Genomic DNA, 18108 nt, shown 5'->3' with positions numbered 1-18108 from the left:
CTGCCAGTGAAAAAGATCAAAAGTGAAATTAAAAAATCGGAGCGAACACAACACACACATTAAAAAAAAAAAAAAGGGAAAGAAAGCAATTGATGGCGGCGAAGCGATGATGAGAAAGAAGAGAGCACTTGCTTGCTCTCAGAATCGTCGGAGGAGGGAGAGAAAGGGAGAGAGAAAAAGCAAATCACAGAAAAGGAAAGCGAGAATGAAACCTCAACACAAAAAAGAGAAGAATGGGAAGCAACACAAGCGAAGCAAATTCGAAGAGGAGAGAGCAGGAAGAGGAGCAAACTCTCCTGGTTTCGCCACGTGGCGGAGCTGGAGTGGTCGAACGCTTTGGAGGGTTCAACGAGAACATCAACAACAACATCCCACGCCTTCTCTCTCTCTCTCTCCTGCCATGTCAGAGTGTAACCCCGTCCCATGGGGACTATGACCCCGGCGATTCCGTATTTGTAGTATGCTTTCTCTCTCTAAACAAACACTCTTTCTCTATCTACAAAGCCAACATCAACAACTATCTTTTTATCTCTCTCTCTCTCTCTCTCTTTATTTTTTCTTTTGGCTGCCCCTTCTCGTTCCTCGCTCGCTTCTATGCCCTAATCTCCCACCTCTCTCCCCCACGCCTACTATCTACTTCTCATCTCCTTATCTGATGCAATCTATTTGATTCATGCTTTTTGATCCACCTGCAAGATTGGTATGCTGGTAAATTTGTTTCCTTTGCTGTTTCTTTATCGTTTTAGCTGAATTTTTGGCATCGTTAATTATTGCCCGGAATCTATCTATGTCTCCTTAATTGGTAAAGCTACTTCACCTGTAATTGTAGTCTTTGCTGCGAAGTTTCTGCTTTTAGCGAGCAGCTATAGTGCTTGGATTTTGGAGTAGTAGTTCCTGAGCAAAGTAGTTGCTTAAATTTAAATGAGGTTTCTATCTGTCTAGTCTGAGTTCAATGTGCATAATGTTCAACTAGAGTGAATTGTTGAACTGTAGCTTTTCTGTTTTTGTGGTGTCCTTAAGCATACATTCACCAGTTGTTGAAGGAAGGTAGGCGTGTGTTGAATTGAGCACATTTTATAGGTTGTGGAAGAGAGGGTCCCCACAGTAGTCAGTTGATGCTAGTGTAAATAATCTGATCCTGCTTTGGACTTGGAATATAAATGGATTCCAACATAATAGCTAATACTATAATATCTCTAGTTATTTCCTCCTGTGCACTTGTAGTCTTAGGTTGTACAGATTCAATTTTTGTTCCCTGGGAATCCATAGCTTTTAAGCCTGCACTGCTTTTTCTGTTTTTTGGAAGAAGCAAAGTAATTATTTTGTCATTTAAATTTAGCATGAAAAACTGCTAGTGCATGGATTAGTGTCCTAAAATATTAACTTGTTGCACATTTGTTCTTTCAACATTTTTGAGTCACTTGATAATAGGACTAATGTGCGAAGAGTTTGTTATTTTCAAGGACTAACTCACACACTCACTAATCTTTGGGCTTAAAACTATTTGCACCAGACAATTCATGCTGGGGCCTAATTGTTAATATAATGTTTTTTTGGAAATATTTCCTGCTTACTATTAATGTAACTGCAAACAGTGGCCTAGCATTTGTAATGGGATTGATGCAGGCCGTTGATTTTTTATTTGTATTATTAAAGGAAATGCATGTTTATCTCTTGTGAAAGATACACCAATTAAATTGACCAAATGCAAATATTACCCAGTTTAGATGACAGAATTCTGACTTTTTATTTCTTTCTCTAGTGGAAATTCCTAAATTGTTCATTATCAAGCAAAATCTTATATCGGCTTTGATTTCCTTTCTTATAGTTGAAAACTTGGATTTCTTTCTTATCTTTCATTCTGCTGTTTCTGATGTTCAAAGAAGCTTAGTCTGGCCCTTATTTTTAGGCCAATAACATTTTGAGGGCATCGTGCTATTTCTTATTTTCTTTAACTAAGACTGATTTATGACAATTAAGGGCTTGCTTGGGTAACTATCAAAAGTATATTCAAACCATATCTGGAATGTGTTTTTGCCAAATCCAACGAATAGCTGGATCCCCTAAATGTACTTTTGCCATATGTAAACTGAAATTTAAACAGGCACTAAATTTGAGACGGAAGGCTTCTAAATTTTAGCAGAGAACTGTTATATGTGTTAAGAATAACACATAGTGGTAGCATAATAATAGTAAAGAAGAGAGGAGCAATGAAGGAGACAAGATAATTATAGATTATGAGCTTTCATTTATTGAACTTAGGAAACTCCCTTGAGTCATAATGATGGGATAATTATAGACCTTGGGAAATGCTTCCCAGACTTGGTCAGGCCAGGATTTCTGAATGTCTCAGATGTTAAGAAAACATAAATTGAAATACTTATGATTCTTAATAACGTAGATGAGCCCAAGATGTATGAACTAACTGAACTCATTTTGCAACAGTGTTTAATTACCTTCGAGACTGAAACTATCACAAGATTAATTTGTTGGACTAGTTCCTCTTAGTTACCAAGGACAAGTCCCTTTTCCCCCCTGATTGATCCTTTTGACGTTTTCTTGACTTCCAAAGGGGCTGGAATTTGTCTTATCAACTGATAAATATTAGGTCGGGGACAAGATCTCTAATTTCACATTGTACAACTGTCTCAAAATGGACTAGATTGATTATTTAAACCAGATGTTGTGATTATTCCGAGACTTAATTTAAGGGGAATTTCATCATTTAGTTATTAACTAATGCTGCAAGTTCCTCAAATTTTAAACTTTTGCATTATGTGCTTGTAATACTTTGTTATCCTGTTTCAATTTTTCTGTCTCTGCACTGCAACAGTCAATAATTGGATAAAGTCTACCAGTAAAAGACCTGTCTCAATCAAATGTTCATTCTCTTTTGCATTGAATTTTCATTGCCCCGTGGGATGCTGAAAGTTCAAGAAATTGATTTCTTCTATAGGACCTTTATATGAGTAATGAAGGAGAACAAATCGTCAAGTAGAATGATCAACAGGAACTGGGTTTTAAAACGCAAGCGGAGAAAACTTTCAATTGAACATTCCAATGGTAAAGTAGACAATTCAATAGTGCCTGATTCTTCTAGGAACGCCTCAACAAAACGATCGCTAAAGACTGAAGTACCTACCGGTCAATTTTCCTCTAAGAAGAAAGGAAATGATGGGGTGAGTTACCTTTTCTTTGAATAATTGATCACATGTACAAGTGAAGGTTTAACCCAAGGATAATATTCGGCTTAAAAAGTGGAGGGAATTAAAGGAACGTGTGGTGGATGATGTTCTTTTCCATTCTAATTAGAAATTTAGAGATGGGGATGGACTAAATACCCATATACTCTGGGTACACATAAAATTTACCCACTTGGACTTGGGCATGGGGATATTTTTTGGATATTTTCTTAGTATGGGTCTCACTCGTATGAAATCCACCCTTTTTTAGATCCATAATGTTTATATATCTATCTCTCAATATTTATGCACACGTTTTTATGGTATTAATCTATATAATCTATTATTAAAAATAAAAAGTACCCCCCAACTGGCATTATATAGATTTTGAATTATTAGTTGTTCACGACATGATTCTTTTTTGTGATTTTATATGAACTTATTTCATCTAAATGGGACTCAATTTCCTAAAAACATGTTTATCTTGAAAATTTTCCAAGTAAATGGGATTGGGTCTAAGGATTGAACGGATTAATGAGGATGGGGAATTTCTTGCTTGCTAAATTTATTTTGGGGATGGGGACCATATTACCAACCCACAATCATCTCAAGTTAGAAATAGCAAGTTTCAAAAACCAAACTTTTGAAGAGGGGACAGCTCTACAGAGTTATAGTTAGTTTAAGGCATCATTTTAGTGTATTTTTAAAATTTTTTTTATGATTCTTTTGACTGCGCTAACTGTGATGTCCTAAATCTTTGGATCCAGTATTTCTATGAATGTGTAATTTGTGATCTTGGTGGAAACTTATTGTGCTGTGATAGCTGTCCTCGCACTTATCATTTACAGTGCCTTTCTCCACCTCTTAAGGTATGCTCATTTCAGCCAATATAAGGCTGTCTATCAACATTAAATGGTGATATTCAGAATTTACTTTTAGTCTAAACTTCATTTCTAATTTATAATTTATCCTCTGAAGCGCATCCCTATGGGAAAGTGGCAATGCCCAAGCTGCTCTCAAGGAAATGATCGACTGAAACCGATAAACCATTTGGATTCAATTGCAAAACGAGCCAGGTCAAAAGTTGTCACTGCAAAAGCAAAAGATGGAGTTAGTTCACTTAATATGGGCAAAGTATCCCAGATTTTTGGTAGCACACTAATATCAAAGAAAAGGTCTTCCAGCAAAGGAAAATCTATTTCAACTGGGGGAGACAAATTCTTAAGAAAGGAATTGTTTTCTTCCCCTTTAGATGTAACAAGTAGTAACAAGCTAAGTGATCCGTCTCTTGGGATTTCGATCGAGGGAACTTCATCATGTGCAGATGCTGATGAAGACAAGAAATCTAACATGCCCCCAACAGTCTCTCCTGTTGATAGGAAGTCAACCTCAACAGCTGATGAAGTTTTGTCAACTCCTAAAAGTACTAATTTAGATGCAGATGATGAACAGGTGGATGGGAAGCCTGATTTATCTTGTGATGACGTGCCTTCAAGAAAACAACTTGTTCTTGCAATTGCTGCTGTTGGAGGGGAAGTTAGAAAGAGGAAGCATGAGGCTAATAATAATATCAGTAAAAAGAACTTGAAGACTGAAAAGGGTAAATCTACTGTCAAGACTTCCATGAAGTGCAAATCTGGAAATAATAAAGTGCACAAGAAGCAGAAGTCTGTGAACAATAGTGTTTCTGCATCTTTATCAAGAGAGGAAGTTGGAAATAAGGATTCTGATGTTGAGCCAAAAGATGAGGTATTGTTTTTACTCTCTTGAATTCTTTTCTGTTTAAGTATGTTTGGTTGTGACTGCATAAGCATTTCATTTGGTGTCCAAATGATGAATAATTATTGAAATGCTTCCTAATCTAATACCATTTTGACTCCCTATTCTTCTTTCGTTGTCCCCTTTGCCTTCAGTTATTCCTAATTAGAATTATCAAGTGTCAATTCATCTTAAAAACCTATGCTGTAGGAAGAAGATTTGGAATGCCTTTTACTTGTTATCTCTCTCATCTTACTTGAAATCTCTGAGACCGGAAGTGAAAATTTGGAAGAAACAAAGGCCAATGATGCATTACACTAAAATTTGTCTTGCCAAAGATGCCATAAAAATTCATGTCAGCTTTTCACTTGATATGGTTTTCTATTTAAACGTGAATTTTTATGTGCTGTGGCTCTATGTTGATCTCCCTTTTTCTTGCAAGACATCCTTGTTAGTTTCAACTGTCAAGTGCCAACCCATTTTGGTGGAAGTGGCTTCCATGCTCAACCTTGTGGAAGTGGGAAAAGTTCCATGGAACTCATTTTTAGAGACAATTTTATCTTCAACCAGCAATGTTTTGGACAATCTTGCTCTTTGCAATTTTGTCTCGGATATAGCTTTGCGTTAACCCTAGTGGTTGATGATGACAACAATGGCTGAGAGCAATAGAGGTCAATGATGATTCTAGGTGGTGGCAACGATGGTCTGAGACACCTCATGTGATTGTCCCACCAATGTTTGATGTGTTCTTTGTATGAGGTGCTGACAGAAGTGTCGAGGGCCTTGCAATGGAGATGTGAGGATGATGATCATGGTTGATGAACCTGAGGCGGCTTCTTGTTTGTTTCAAAAATATACTTGGATTTGTTTTGATATATCTGCATCTGGATCTGTTCAATTTTGTGATTTTCGGATTGTTGTTAGATTTCAATGGCAGTTCTCTTTTTGCTGCTCCATGTTTGATGTCTCTGTCTGCTTTGCAATCTTCTTTCTCTGGTTTGACAAAGCATTGATTTCTTGGTTAGACTTGTGGGTTCTGGTTCTGGTTTCTGGCGGTGGAGGTGCTGCTGGTATTTAGCGTGGAGAGTGGGTCTGACGGCGGTTCCATTTTTTCGGTTGAATAATGATATTTTGGTTTTGCTATTATAAATATATATATTTCAAATAAAAGTTGTATAAGGATTCTATGCTCATATCATACATGTTTCTAAAACACATTGCCATCCCCATTTCCTCTTCCTCTTCCACTTCCACTTCCCCCCTTCAAAACAACTTCTGGATGCTGCCAAACAGGGAAATGGAGAATCCTCCTTCTTCTAAAAAAGTTATATTGAAAATTATTTCTCAAACCTGCAGAAGTAGTTGAGCTCTAATTCTTGATAACTACTACTGCACGACTAAGTACCTATAGAAAAAGAAGTCATGTACCCATCCAGCTTAGTGTCAGACACTTGAAAAACTGCTTGGATCTATTGGATTGCTGCATACAAGTGTGTTTTCATCCTTGATATGTGAACTTTTTGTGTTTTCCTATGTTTCATTTTGGCGTTGTTATTTCTGTCAATTACTCTGTTGCGGTGTTAATGACACACATTTGGGTTTATAAGTAGATGCAGGAGATTCCTCAGGCAAATAAAAACAAAGCATGTGAGTTTGATAAGGCAGCTAGTCATGTGGATGAAACTTTAACGCATGAGGACAATACTGTAGGTGAATCTCTGCAGGTAACTATCTCAAATAGCTTATGTTAATGGTTTGCATTAGTTTAATGGAGGCGGTATTCTCCCTGGGTTCTTGCAAGTGATGATCATGACTGATTTTGTAGTTTCTGTTATGTATGTATCACAGGTTGACCGGGTTCTAGGCTGTCGAGTTCAGGATAAGAACACAAAACCATCACAAATTTTATCTGTGACTGTCCTGGATGATCTACCCTCTCATGATCTGCCAATCCCTGAAAATGGAGACGCTCGAGATCTCCCTATCCCAGAAAGTGGAGACACTCGGGATCTGCCAATCCCAGAAAATGAAAACAGACTAGTAGAGAATAGTTCTGCTTGTGGTAATGATATGAATGTTGAAACTGCTGCAAATATCCCAGATGATTGTCCAAATGTTGTCAAGATTGCTGATAAAGAAAGCTTGAAAAACAATAATAAAGTGGAAAGACTTAATGTATACAGAAGATCAATGACAAAAGACAGTAAAAAAGGCAATCCCATAAATTCATTGAGTAAAACTCCAGGTGATTTAGATTCCAGTGCGACAGATAATAAAAAACATGATGATTCTGCTGCAAGTGCTGAGCATTTGGCAAAAACAAATGACAAGATGGAGATTGTGGAGGATGTAAATGTTACTTTAAGAAGCGAGGACAATAGTGAGCTTCTGAAAAATTGTGAAGCACAGGTCTCTCCCAAAACCAAATCAAAAGAGGTGGATGCAGATAAGGGGATGAGCAGTGCTGTTGCTAACAAAGTTCAGGAAGCTAACGTGGCTGAACCTTCATGTCTAAACCAGGAGAAAGTCTTCTATGAATTTTTGGTTAAGTGGGTAGGAAAGTCACATATTCATAATAGTTGGATTTCTGAATCCCATTTGAAAATTCTTGCAAAGAGAAAATTAGAAAATTACAAGGCCAAGTATGGGACAGCTATAATAAATATCTGTGAGGAACGTTGGAAGCAGCCTCAACGGCTGCTTGCTATCCGTACATCAAAAAATGGAACGTCAGAAGCATTTGTAAAATGGACTGGACTCCCTTATGATGAATGCACTTGGGAAAGTTTAGATGAGCCTGTTCTCCAGGCTTCTTCACATCTACTCGATCTTTTTAACAAATTTGAAACCCTTACCCTGGAAAGGGATGCATTGAAGGATAATTCAACTAGGAAAAACAATGACCATCAAAATGATGTAGTTAATCTTCCAGAACAACCTCATGAGCTAAAAGGTGGTTCTCTGTTTCCCCATCAGCTTGAGGCTTTGAACTGGTTGAGAAAATGCTGGTGTAGATCCAAAAATGTGATACTTGCTGATGAAATGGGGCTCGGAAAAACAGTATCTGCTTGTGCCTTCATGTCATCATTGTATTTTGAATTCAAAGTTGTACTGCCTTGCTTGGTATTGGTCCCACTTTCCACAATGCCTAATTGGCTTGCTGAATTTGCATTATGGGCTCCAGACTTGAATGTTGTGGAATATCATGGCTGTGCAAAAGCAAGAGCCATAATTCGCCAGTATGAATGGCATGCTAGTGATCCCAGTGGATTTAATAAAAGAACTGCTTCCTATAAATTTAATGTTCTTTTGACTACATATGAAATGGTGCTTGCTGACTCTTCTCATTTACGTGGAGTTCCCTGGGAAGTTCTTGTGGTCGATGAGGGACATCGACTGAAGAATTCTGAAAGTAAGCTTTTCAGCTTGCTCAATACATTCTCTTTTCAACATCGTGTACTTTTGACTGGTACCCCTCTTCAGAACAACATTGGTGAGATGTACAACTTACTCAATTTTTTACAACCAGCTTCATTTCCTTCTCTGTCTACATTTGAGGAGAAATTCAATGATCTTACAACTGCTGAGAAAGTTGACGAATTGAAAAAACTGGTTGCCCCTCATATGCTCCGTAGGCTTAAAAGGGATGCCATGCAAAATATTCCACCCAAGACAGAGAGAATGGTTCCTGTTGAGTTGTCATCTATCCAAGCCGAATATTACCGTGCCATGCTTACAAAGAATTATCAGATATTGCGTAATATCGGGAAAGGGGTTGCACAGCAATCTATGCTTAACATTGTGATGCAACTTAGAAAAGTCTGCAATCATCCATATCTCATACCAGGAACTGAGCCTGATTCTGGATCAGCTGAGTTTCTTCATGAAATGAGAATAAAGGCTTCGGCCAAATTGACTCTTCTGCATTCTATGCTGAAGATTTTGCATAAAGAAGGACACAGAGTCCTTATTTTCTCACAAATGACCAAGCTGCTTGACATCCTAGAGGACTACTTAAGTATTGAGTATGGGCCTAAAACTTACGAGAGAGTGGATGGCTCTGTTTCTGTGGCTGATCGTCAAGCAGCAATTGCACGCTTTAACCAAGACAAAAGTCGATTTGTGTTCTTGTTATCCACACGATCCTGTGGTCTTGGGATAAATTTGGCAACAGCTGACACTGTCATTATCTATGATTCTGATTTCAATCCACATGCTGATATCCAAGCAATGAATCGAGCGCATAGGATTGGACAGTCAAATAGACTTTTAGTATATCGGCTTGTCGTTCGTGCCAGTGTTGAAGAGCGCATCTTGCAGCTTGCTAAGAAGAAACTGATGCTTGATCAGCTTTTTGTAAATAAGTCTGGATCTCAAAAGGAAGTAGAGGATATTTTGAAATGGGGTACTGAAGAACTCTTCAGTGATTCTCCTGGTCAGAATGGGATGAATGGAAGTGAAAATAATGGCAACAAAGAAGAGACAGTTGTGGATGTTGAACATAAGCATCGAAAGAGGACTGGTGGTTTGGGAGATGTATATAAGGACAAGTGTACAGATGGTAGCAGCAAATTTGTGTGGGATGAAAGTGCAGTTTTAAAATTGCTTGATCGTTCAAACCTTCAAGATGGCTCAAATGATGTTGCTGAAGGAGATTCTGAGAATGATTTGCTGGGTTCAGTTAAGGTGAAGTGTTTATTGAATACCTAAGCTTGAAGTCGTTAGTTAATTGTTTATGCTAAATTTGATCGTTTGGTGCATTGTGAAATACGTGAATCAATATTTTTGCCACTTCTACTTGTAAACCCTTTCTATCTCCCTCTCAGGTGGCTTTTTTTCTGGGGCTATCCATACATTGATATATCTATGTTTTAGACCAATTTACTTGGTTCTATATTTACCTAATCTTTTGAAGTTGCATCTATCACTAGTATGTGTACAAGCTAAATAGGTAAATTGATGCTGCTGCTTCAGTTTCGGTTGCCCTCATACTGAATGTTCTGAAGACCTGTTCTTGTTAATCTTCTTTGGAACTTGATAGAAGTCTCATTATCCCATAAGTTGGTATTCATTAGCCTCTAAATAGTTTAATGAAGTTGTAAGTTTTTCCCCTTAAGTTGCGTCTTAGATATATGTTTAGAGAATGGGATGCTTTTCATTGATTCTTTTTGTAACCCTGCTACTGGCTTAGTAACGCAAGGCTGCTCTCTTGTATATGCAGAGAGATTAGTCTAAATTGTTTAATATATGGTTTTTGTGGCTTTCTGCTTTCCTGTCCTCATTTCTTTAGTTTTCCTTGTAGTAGGATGGTTTATCCTCCCTTGTAATTTCTTCCTGATACGATATTTTTTCTGTTAAAAAAAGTTGCACCTCCTTGACTAAACATTTAAATAGATGCCAAAAGTGAATATTATTCTATAATTTATTCTGATTGAAGTTTGCTTTGTCTTAATCAGTCCCTTGAATGGAATGATGAACCAGCTGAAGAACAGGGTTTAGGTGAATCACCTCCTTGCGGAACTGATGATGTCTCTACACAAAATTCTGAAAGGAAAGAGGATAATATGGTGAATGGTACTGAAGAAAATGAATGGGACAGACTACTTCGGGTGAGGTAAGGAAATTCTATTTGGTTACATCCTTTCCTTGTTGTATATTACGACATCCAACCACTGAGTTTATTTATAGTATAAATTCGACACTTGGTTATAATTAATATAATGCTTGTTGAGGCTTTAAGAACTTTGGAGGGAATTAGAATGTGGGAAAAGAAGGATAGAGCAATAGAGAGAGAATGAGAGGAACAGAGAACTTGATCATTTGTTGTACTGTCATTCACGAGTTAGGGGGTTCCCCTTTATATGGATGGGTAATTAGAGCCTAGCAAACTCTGGAAGGTTGTTATGGCTGTTCGTATGAAGACCAATACTTCAAAAAAGTAAATGTATCCGGTATGATACACGTACAATACTTTGTAGTATGTATCTCATGTTCTAACATTTGTATGATGATCTTTTTTTCAAAAAATTTTTTGTTACTAAAAACTTGAAAATATATATGTGTATATATATATATATATATATATGTTTTGCATGTACACCTGATATCTGGAGTCCTTTGGACTCCGACTAAGCCAGATCAGACCACAAGGGCGGCAAGCTCTCTCAACTAGTGTTTAATGCAGCTTTATACCTAAGGCTTGAATTTGACGCTTCTAGTTAAGCTAGTAAAGCCTCTAACCAGCCAAGCTGCATGCTCGTTGGTAAAAACTTAATATTTTAGTTGATTGTTAAAAGTATTTTTATGTTATGTTAGAAATACTTGTTTAAAAATCAAGATACCTATACCTGTATCATCAAATGTTGAAATATATATATTTTCTCGTGTTTGTATCTTAAAATTTTGAAAATTTTTATATTATCGTATCTGATACATTTACCTGTATTGATGCTTCTTGCTATCAGCTTCACTACTGTCACTAGCTATTCTGCCTTCATATCCCAAAGCAAGCTAGTGATCCCCTTGACACTTTTATCAATTCTCTCCCTTTCTTTCACTTATTGACACAATTAAACATTTTAAAATCATTAGTTAACTGTGAACCTTTGGCTATCTTATTTTCTAACATGTCTATCCCATAAACCCACTTTTTAAAATAGACTATTTGTTACAAGCCTAAGAACAGGTTTTATCTCCAAGTTTATAGTGACGTATGTGTCGAAAATCTTGAAATTCATGTTACCTTGCATTTTAGTAGAATAGTTTAGTTATCAAGCAGACTGAATAAACTTGCTTATCTGAAATTACTTCTGAATCTGTTTGGTATCTAGGTGGGAGAAGTATCAGAATGAGGAGGAAGCAGCTCTTGGTCGAGGAAAGCGGCAGAGAAAAGCAGTTTCTTATAGGGAAGCATATGCTCCCAACCCAAGTGAAACATTGAGCGAGGTAATTTGCTTTCCTTCTGCTTGCAAAGTGATGGAAGATGGAAAATGAAGAATTAAATATGAATATAGGAAATGAGATTTTAATCAAGTTTGGAATTTTATATTTTAATGTTTTTTATTTAACGTGTTTTATTTTAATTATCCATGGTCCCTTTATTAAGTTATTAAAACGAAAACTGTGATTTGAGAATTAGAAAAATAAAAGCAAAAAATAAAGTAAAAATCATAAAATAAGAAAAATGCTAAAAGTACAATATTTCTAAATTAAATTTTCTTACACCTAAAACAAGTTTCCCATGGGAAAGTTTAGAAATATGGTACTTTTATGTATTTTCTTATTTTATGACTTTAACTTTATTTTTTACTTATTTACTTTCATCTCAAATTCTTACGACACACTTATGTGGAGCCCATGGATAATTAAAATAAAAAACGTGTTGAATAAAACAAAACACATAAAAATATTAAACTCAAATCCTAATTAATATCGTATTTCTTATGTTGACATTTTTTTAGCCTCATGGCTCATTTTTTTCCCCTGAATTTTGCTCTCTGTTTGTCTGGAGTGAATGGCTTTTTATTCTGGGGCCAGCACCTCTATAATAAATAGAAAATCATTATTTTCCCATTGAGCATCACCTCCATGGTTGTATAAAACCAAGGATAGCTCTCACAAGACAATTTCAACAAGATTTATCATTGCAGTAATTCTCAGATGGAATGATATGCTTTTAGCATCTCCAATCTTTAAGATTTCTTTCAGATTTAAGGTACAGTTTCCATCATTAAAGAATAGATCTTGTTTGATATTCAAAACCAACCTTGTGGATTCTTTTAACTGCAAAATAGAAGCAAACGAGAAAAATTTTGTTATCATTTTCAATTTTCTGATTAGAATTACAAAAATTAAAAAGGTTGAAAATTGACTTTATTACAATTTCTGGATGAAAAATAGCCACTAGCTGTTCAATATCAATGAATTGTTCAGATACTCGAACTCTTTTAGTTTCAGTATTTCAGCTCTCAAGTCTCCTGTCTGAAACTAATCTTTCAAACTTTGTTGCATATCCTCCCATGTCAATTAACTACTTGATTTTTAGCCGTTTTGTGCCTCGTTATCCTAGTATAATTTTCATATTTTAACATGTTAGTCTAGAAGCTTTTTGCCACATAAAACCTCTATTGCTGGGGAAATATTTTTGGTAATTTTCTGGAACTTTATCTTCATATATTGCATTGTCACACAAATTAGTGTATATTTTTCATCAGATCCTCCTCTTGATGTTATTCTTATATTTTGCCTCAAGCAGAGTGGGGATGAGCAGGAAAAAGAACCAGAACCAGAGCCTGAGCGTGAATATACACCCGCAGGGCGGGCTCTAAAAGCAAAATTGTATGTTTATGCCTTTTGTGAATTAAAGTTGCTTTACTGTGATTAAACATTGATATAGAACACCTACTTCTGGCTGTGTCATTGCAATTAGATGGGATGGTCATTATGGCTTCTTTCAGGGGGTTTCTCTTGACAGTATATTGACAGTTTAAAAACACTAAATCATTGGCAATGGATCTCCTCAATTGCCACTATCCTAATTGTCCTTTCATTGCATCCGATTCAGCCATTTATGTTTATCTTACAATTATCAATGTGCTACATGGCTTAGACTATAATTAAAAAGGCAAAGAAACTTGTCCATCATTTATGTTTTCTTACTATGCTTTGTCTGTTTTTTGCCTTTTTAATTTCAGTCTGAGCTATGTGGCCCCTTGGCAATCATAAGATAAGCATGACTCGATGCAATTGATGGGGGATCCACACCTTAAATTATCTCTTTCTACAAATTCTGTGAATGATTCACATGGAGCTCTTACCTTCATAGCAAGTCCTAAATGTTATTGACAAATCAATCCTGACTGATTAAAAATCCATGTCACTTGCTTTATCAATTGAGCAATAGATGGGTGTATTGGTATCCCTTTAGAGTGCTGATGAGTTGCTCCTTTTAATTTTTGGGAGAATGACATGTGGGTCTCTTGTAAGGGAATTATTAACACTTTGGTCTTTAAGATTGACAGATGTGATATACTACATTAATTTTATTTTTGAACTTGGGGACTGAAGTATTAATAATTCCTTGCAAGGGACCCAAATGGCATTCTCCCTCTAACTTTTCCCTTGGTAATTTTCTCTCGCCAGGACTTAAAATCCTTAACCTTTGTGCTGGTTGGTACTTTAAGATACAATGGCAGTTAGCTCTATCATTATCTGAGCCCTTAATAATTCTGAAAAGACTTGATATTGATATTAATTTTGAACAGTGCTAAGCTCCGTGCTCGGCAGAAAGAACGACTCGCCCAGAGGAATGCAGTTGGTGTATCTCAACCTGTTGAGGGACTCCCTGGAGCTGAGTCACTCCTTCAGTCTTCTGCCAATGCAAAGAGTGCTGATCTTGAAAATGGACCAATAAATTTAGTTGGAGATGGTCCTATCAATTTAGAGGAGAACAAATCTGACATGCTTTCAGATGCTCAGAAGAGCCACAATGATTCCATTGCAAGAATGGGCAGGCTATCAAAACACATAATGGGTAGTCACATTGATGTTTCAGTCAATAATCTAGACCATTCTCCACCCTATTATAAGGGGATAAACGCCACAAACTCTATGCCCACCAGCAATTTGTTACCTGTTCTAGGACTTTGTGCTCCAAATGCCAACCTGGTGAAAACATCAGAAAGCAATCCTCCAAAGTTAAATTGGAGACAAAATAGACGGGGAGCCAGACAGGAGTTTCCATTTAGTCTTGCCCCTTCCTCTGGGACAACATCCATGGAGGCTGAGGTCAGAAGTCAGGAAGGAGCAGCAAATGCTAGACTACCAGATTCACTGGCACATATTTTGCAAGAGAGTTTCAAGAATAGAATCCCTGATCATAACCTCCCATTTCTTCCTGTAAGTTCTCCTTGCATGCTTTGTATTGATTTTGGATCAATTCTATTTATTCATCTTTATGGGTATAGCTTACCATATAAATCGTGCGCTTTATATATATATATATATATATATACACACAGTTTCATCTAGCTTTGCAAGGAAAGGAATCTGATGCACTTGAAGGGGCTAGATTCTCTGCTTTCCGGGAGAAGATGGGCCTGCCAAACCTGCCATTTGATGAAACATTGCTGGCCAGATTTCCACCCGCAACTAAGAACATGCCAAATTCGCATCTGGATCTTTTACCTAATTTGTCACTAGGCAGCAGCAGCAGCAGAAATGAAGCTTTGAGTGGCCCATTACAAGACCTTCAAACAATGCCGTTATTACCTAAATTCAAAATTCCCCCAGAAGATTTGTTCAGATTTAATCAGCAAGATGGGGATGTGCCCCCCACGTTGGGTTTAGGCCAGGGCACAATATCCACATCATTCCCAGAAAATCATAGGAAGGTGCTTGAAAACATAATGTTGAGAACTGGGTCTGCGTCAAGCAGCTTGTATAAAAAGAAGTCAAAATTAGATGGGTGGTCTGAAGATGAACTTGATTGCCTCTGGATTGGTGTTCGTAGACATGGAAGAGGTAATTGGGATGTTATGCTTAGAGATCCCAAGTTGAAGTTTTCAAAGTATAAAACATCTGAAGATTTGGCGATGAGGTGGGAAGAGGAACAACTCAAGGTCTTTCAGGGGCCAGCTTTTCCTGTGTCAAAACTGGCCAAGATGTCGAAGTCTACTAAATCCGCCCTTTTTCCTATCTCTGATGGAATGATGGAAAGGGCCCTGCAGGGGAGCCGATTTATCTTGCCACCAAAATTTCAAAACCATTTGACTGACATGAAACTAGGAGTGGGTGATCCTTCATCGAGTATGTCGCATTTTAGGACACCAGATCGACCTCATTTTCAAAATGATCATTTTGCCCCTCTTCCTTCTTTTAGTCATGATATAAACAGAGCAAAATTTCCTGGAGATGCTTCTGCTGAGCAATCTGATAGACCAGGGACTTCTTCCTATGTACCTGCTGAAAGGCCATTTTTACTAGATTCTTATGGAACCAGTTGCTTGGGTTCTCTTGGTTTGAATGGCCCAGGAAGCTTTAATAGGCAACAAAAAGAGGATCAACAAGGCGCCAGTAAGTTTGAAAAATCACCTGGACTTCTTGATGGGTCTTTTAATGATATGCGTGATACTCGAAATAATGCAGGAAATGGTGAATCTACCAGCTCTGTATTTCCATCTAACCCTGTTAAAGGAGCTGAACCTTTCACTTCAAAAGGTGAGGAAGGAGTAGGGAGTAGTACTTCAAAAGACAAGCTTCCCCACTGGTTACGAGAAGCAGTAAGCTCCCCTGCTAAACGCTCTGATCCAGAACTGCCACCCACTGTTTCAGCAGTTGCTCAATCAGTTCGCTTGGTTTATGGAGAAAATAAGCCTACAATACCTCCATTTGTGATTCCTAGCCCACCTCCTTCCCGTCCAGATGACCCCAGATGTAGTTTGAGAAGGCGGAAGGTTAAAAGAACTCATAAGTTCAGTCAGGTCCTACCAGAAGTTGCTGGGAGCAATAATGACCTCAGATCCTGCCGGAAGAGGCATGGAAAATTTAGAAGATCTAAGTTCCACCGGAGGGGCCTGCTAGATGTTGCCGGAAGCAGCAATGATATCCTCAGTGACCTCAACATCGATGACAACGGTGCTTCCTGCTCAACTTCTTTGATCCCTCCTTTACCCCTCCTTCCTCAGACAGGACTTCAGCAGATTGAATCTGGCCTCAATTCATTAAACCTGTCACACTCATCAGCAAACCAACTTAAAAGGACGAGCAGTTCAGGACTGTCTCCTTCTCCTGAAGTGCTCCAGCTGGTGGCATCCTCTGTTGCTCCTGGTCCAAATGTTCCATCCATTTCTGGCTCTTCAAGATTTCCTGAGGGCAAACTCCCATTGCCTAGGCCTATTAAGCCGGCGAAATTCAAAGCCACCGAAGGTGCCTTTGGAAATAAGATTTTGCCTAGGCAGACTTCACCAAAAAATTTGGGTTCGCATGAGGAGCAACATAATGTAGAACACCCTGACAGTGGAGATTCCAGCAAGACTCAGTCAGATCCCTCTAGGACTGAACGGCCTGATGAAGTGGAGGTATCATCTGAGGGGACTGTATCCGATCACGCTTTAAGAGATAAGGAAACATAGCTTAGTGTCTCAGATAAAAAAATTGGGCTATATAATTTCATGGTTCTAAAGGTGGCCTCTTCAACCTTTGCGCTGGAATTTTTGTAGGGTATTATGACAATGAGTGAACTAGAAAATACGGGGTGGTTGAAAACGTGTAAAGTTTTCATCAAGTAAAATGAAATATAGCGTTGTCTGTTCGTTATTTTATTTTCGGTTTTTTATGTTTCTGGTAATTAAAGTAGGGATATGATTCTCAAAGAAACCCAAGTCAAGTTAATGAGAAATAGAGATGTCTTTACATGACAATTTGTGCAAGTGAAATGAGGTTTCGAGTGGCCTCAGTGAAGGATGAGATTCCTGTTGCAATACTTGATTTCAGGATTCTTCATGATGCTGGACCTTCACTTAAACGCATATTCATCCTATCTTAAAAGTCACTAGGTCTGTGGTTAGAGAATAAATTGGTCCTTTTTTTTAATAAAAAAGAAATATATAAATTTTATTGACGAAATCATGAAACAAGTTGTTCTTTGCACTCAGACATTCATATTTCATGGGCTTCAAATACAATATATATATATATATATATATAATATTTTTCTAACTAGGAATGTTTTTTGTATGTTAGTTTGAATAATAAGTTGTGTTATTTGTCAACAACTAGTTGTCTAAGTGGTAGCGTCATCTTCTTTTAAAAAATAATAATAATAATAAGTTCAAAGCTAGTGTTAACATGTTTGTAATATTAATGTTGTGAGAAGTTAGAAATGAATCACATATTGATTATAACTTAAAATCCCTCTATCTTGAATTACATGGCACTTTTAAAAAAGTTTTTCCATTTCAAAAAAGTTTCTCCATTTCAAAATATACGATACTTTAGGCAGGTTAAAATTTTATTAAATATGTCAATTTTAATATTATCCTTTCTCTCTTTATAATTAATTTTTTCAATATATTAAATGATGGATATGTTTTTAAACTTATATTTTTATTTTAAAAAAATAAGGTTGTTAAATGTATTTAATAAGATTTATTTTTACATGAGATTTTAT

General features: G+C 37.1%; 1 protein-coding gene across 3 annotated transcripts; it reads left to right on the top strand.

Moving 5' to 3' along the window:
• The first annotated feature begins 109 nt into the window (after nucleotides 1-109).
• LOC129286783 (protein CHROMATIN REMODELING 4) lies at nucleotides 110-17260 on the top strand. 3 transcript variants are annotated; one of them, XM_054922824.1, is made up of 12 exons: nucleotides 110-708; nucleotides 2957-3179; nucleotides 3950-4051; nucleotides 4161-4931; nucleotides 6551-6664; nucleotides 6789-9626; nucleotides 10397-10554; nucleotides 11771-11885; nucleotides 13195-13277; nucleotides 14204-14472; nucleotides 14581-14837; nucleotides 14960-17260. In XM_054922824.1, exons 2-12 carry the CDS (start codon nucleotides 2973-2975, stop codon nucleotides 17069-17071), a joined length of 7026 nt encoding a protein of 2341 aa, XP_054778799.1. In that variant the 5' UTR covers nucleotides 110-708; nucleotides 2957-2972; the 3' UTR covers nucleotides 17072-17260. The 3 variants fall into 3 exon arrangements, with proteins under 3 accessions (XP_054778799.1, XP_054778798.1, XP_054778797.1); XM_054922823.1 differs by having other exon boundaries at nucleotides 110-700; nucleotides 14204-14837; XM_054922822.1 differs by having other exon boundaries at nucleotides 14204-14837.
• The last annotated feature ends 848 nt before the right edge of the window (nucleotides 17261-18108 follow it).

The sequence above is a fragment of the Prosopis cineraria genome, unplaced genomic scaffold, assembly GCF_029017545.1.
Source record: "Prosopis cineraria cultivar Desert tree isolate PC_DT_omini unplaced genomic scaffold, ASM2901754v1 PC11, whole genome shotgun sequence".
NCBI classification, from domain to species: Eukaryota; Viridiplantae; Streptophyta; class Magnoliopsida; order Fabales; family Fabaceae; genus Prosopis; species Prosopis cineraria.
This window is presented reverse-complemented; position numbering and strand designations above follow the sequence as displayed.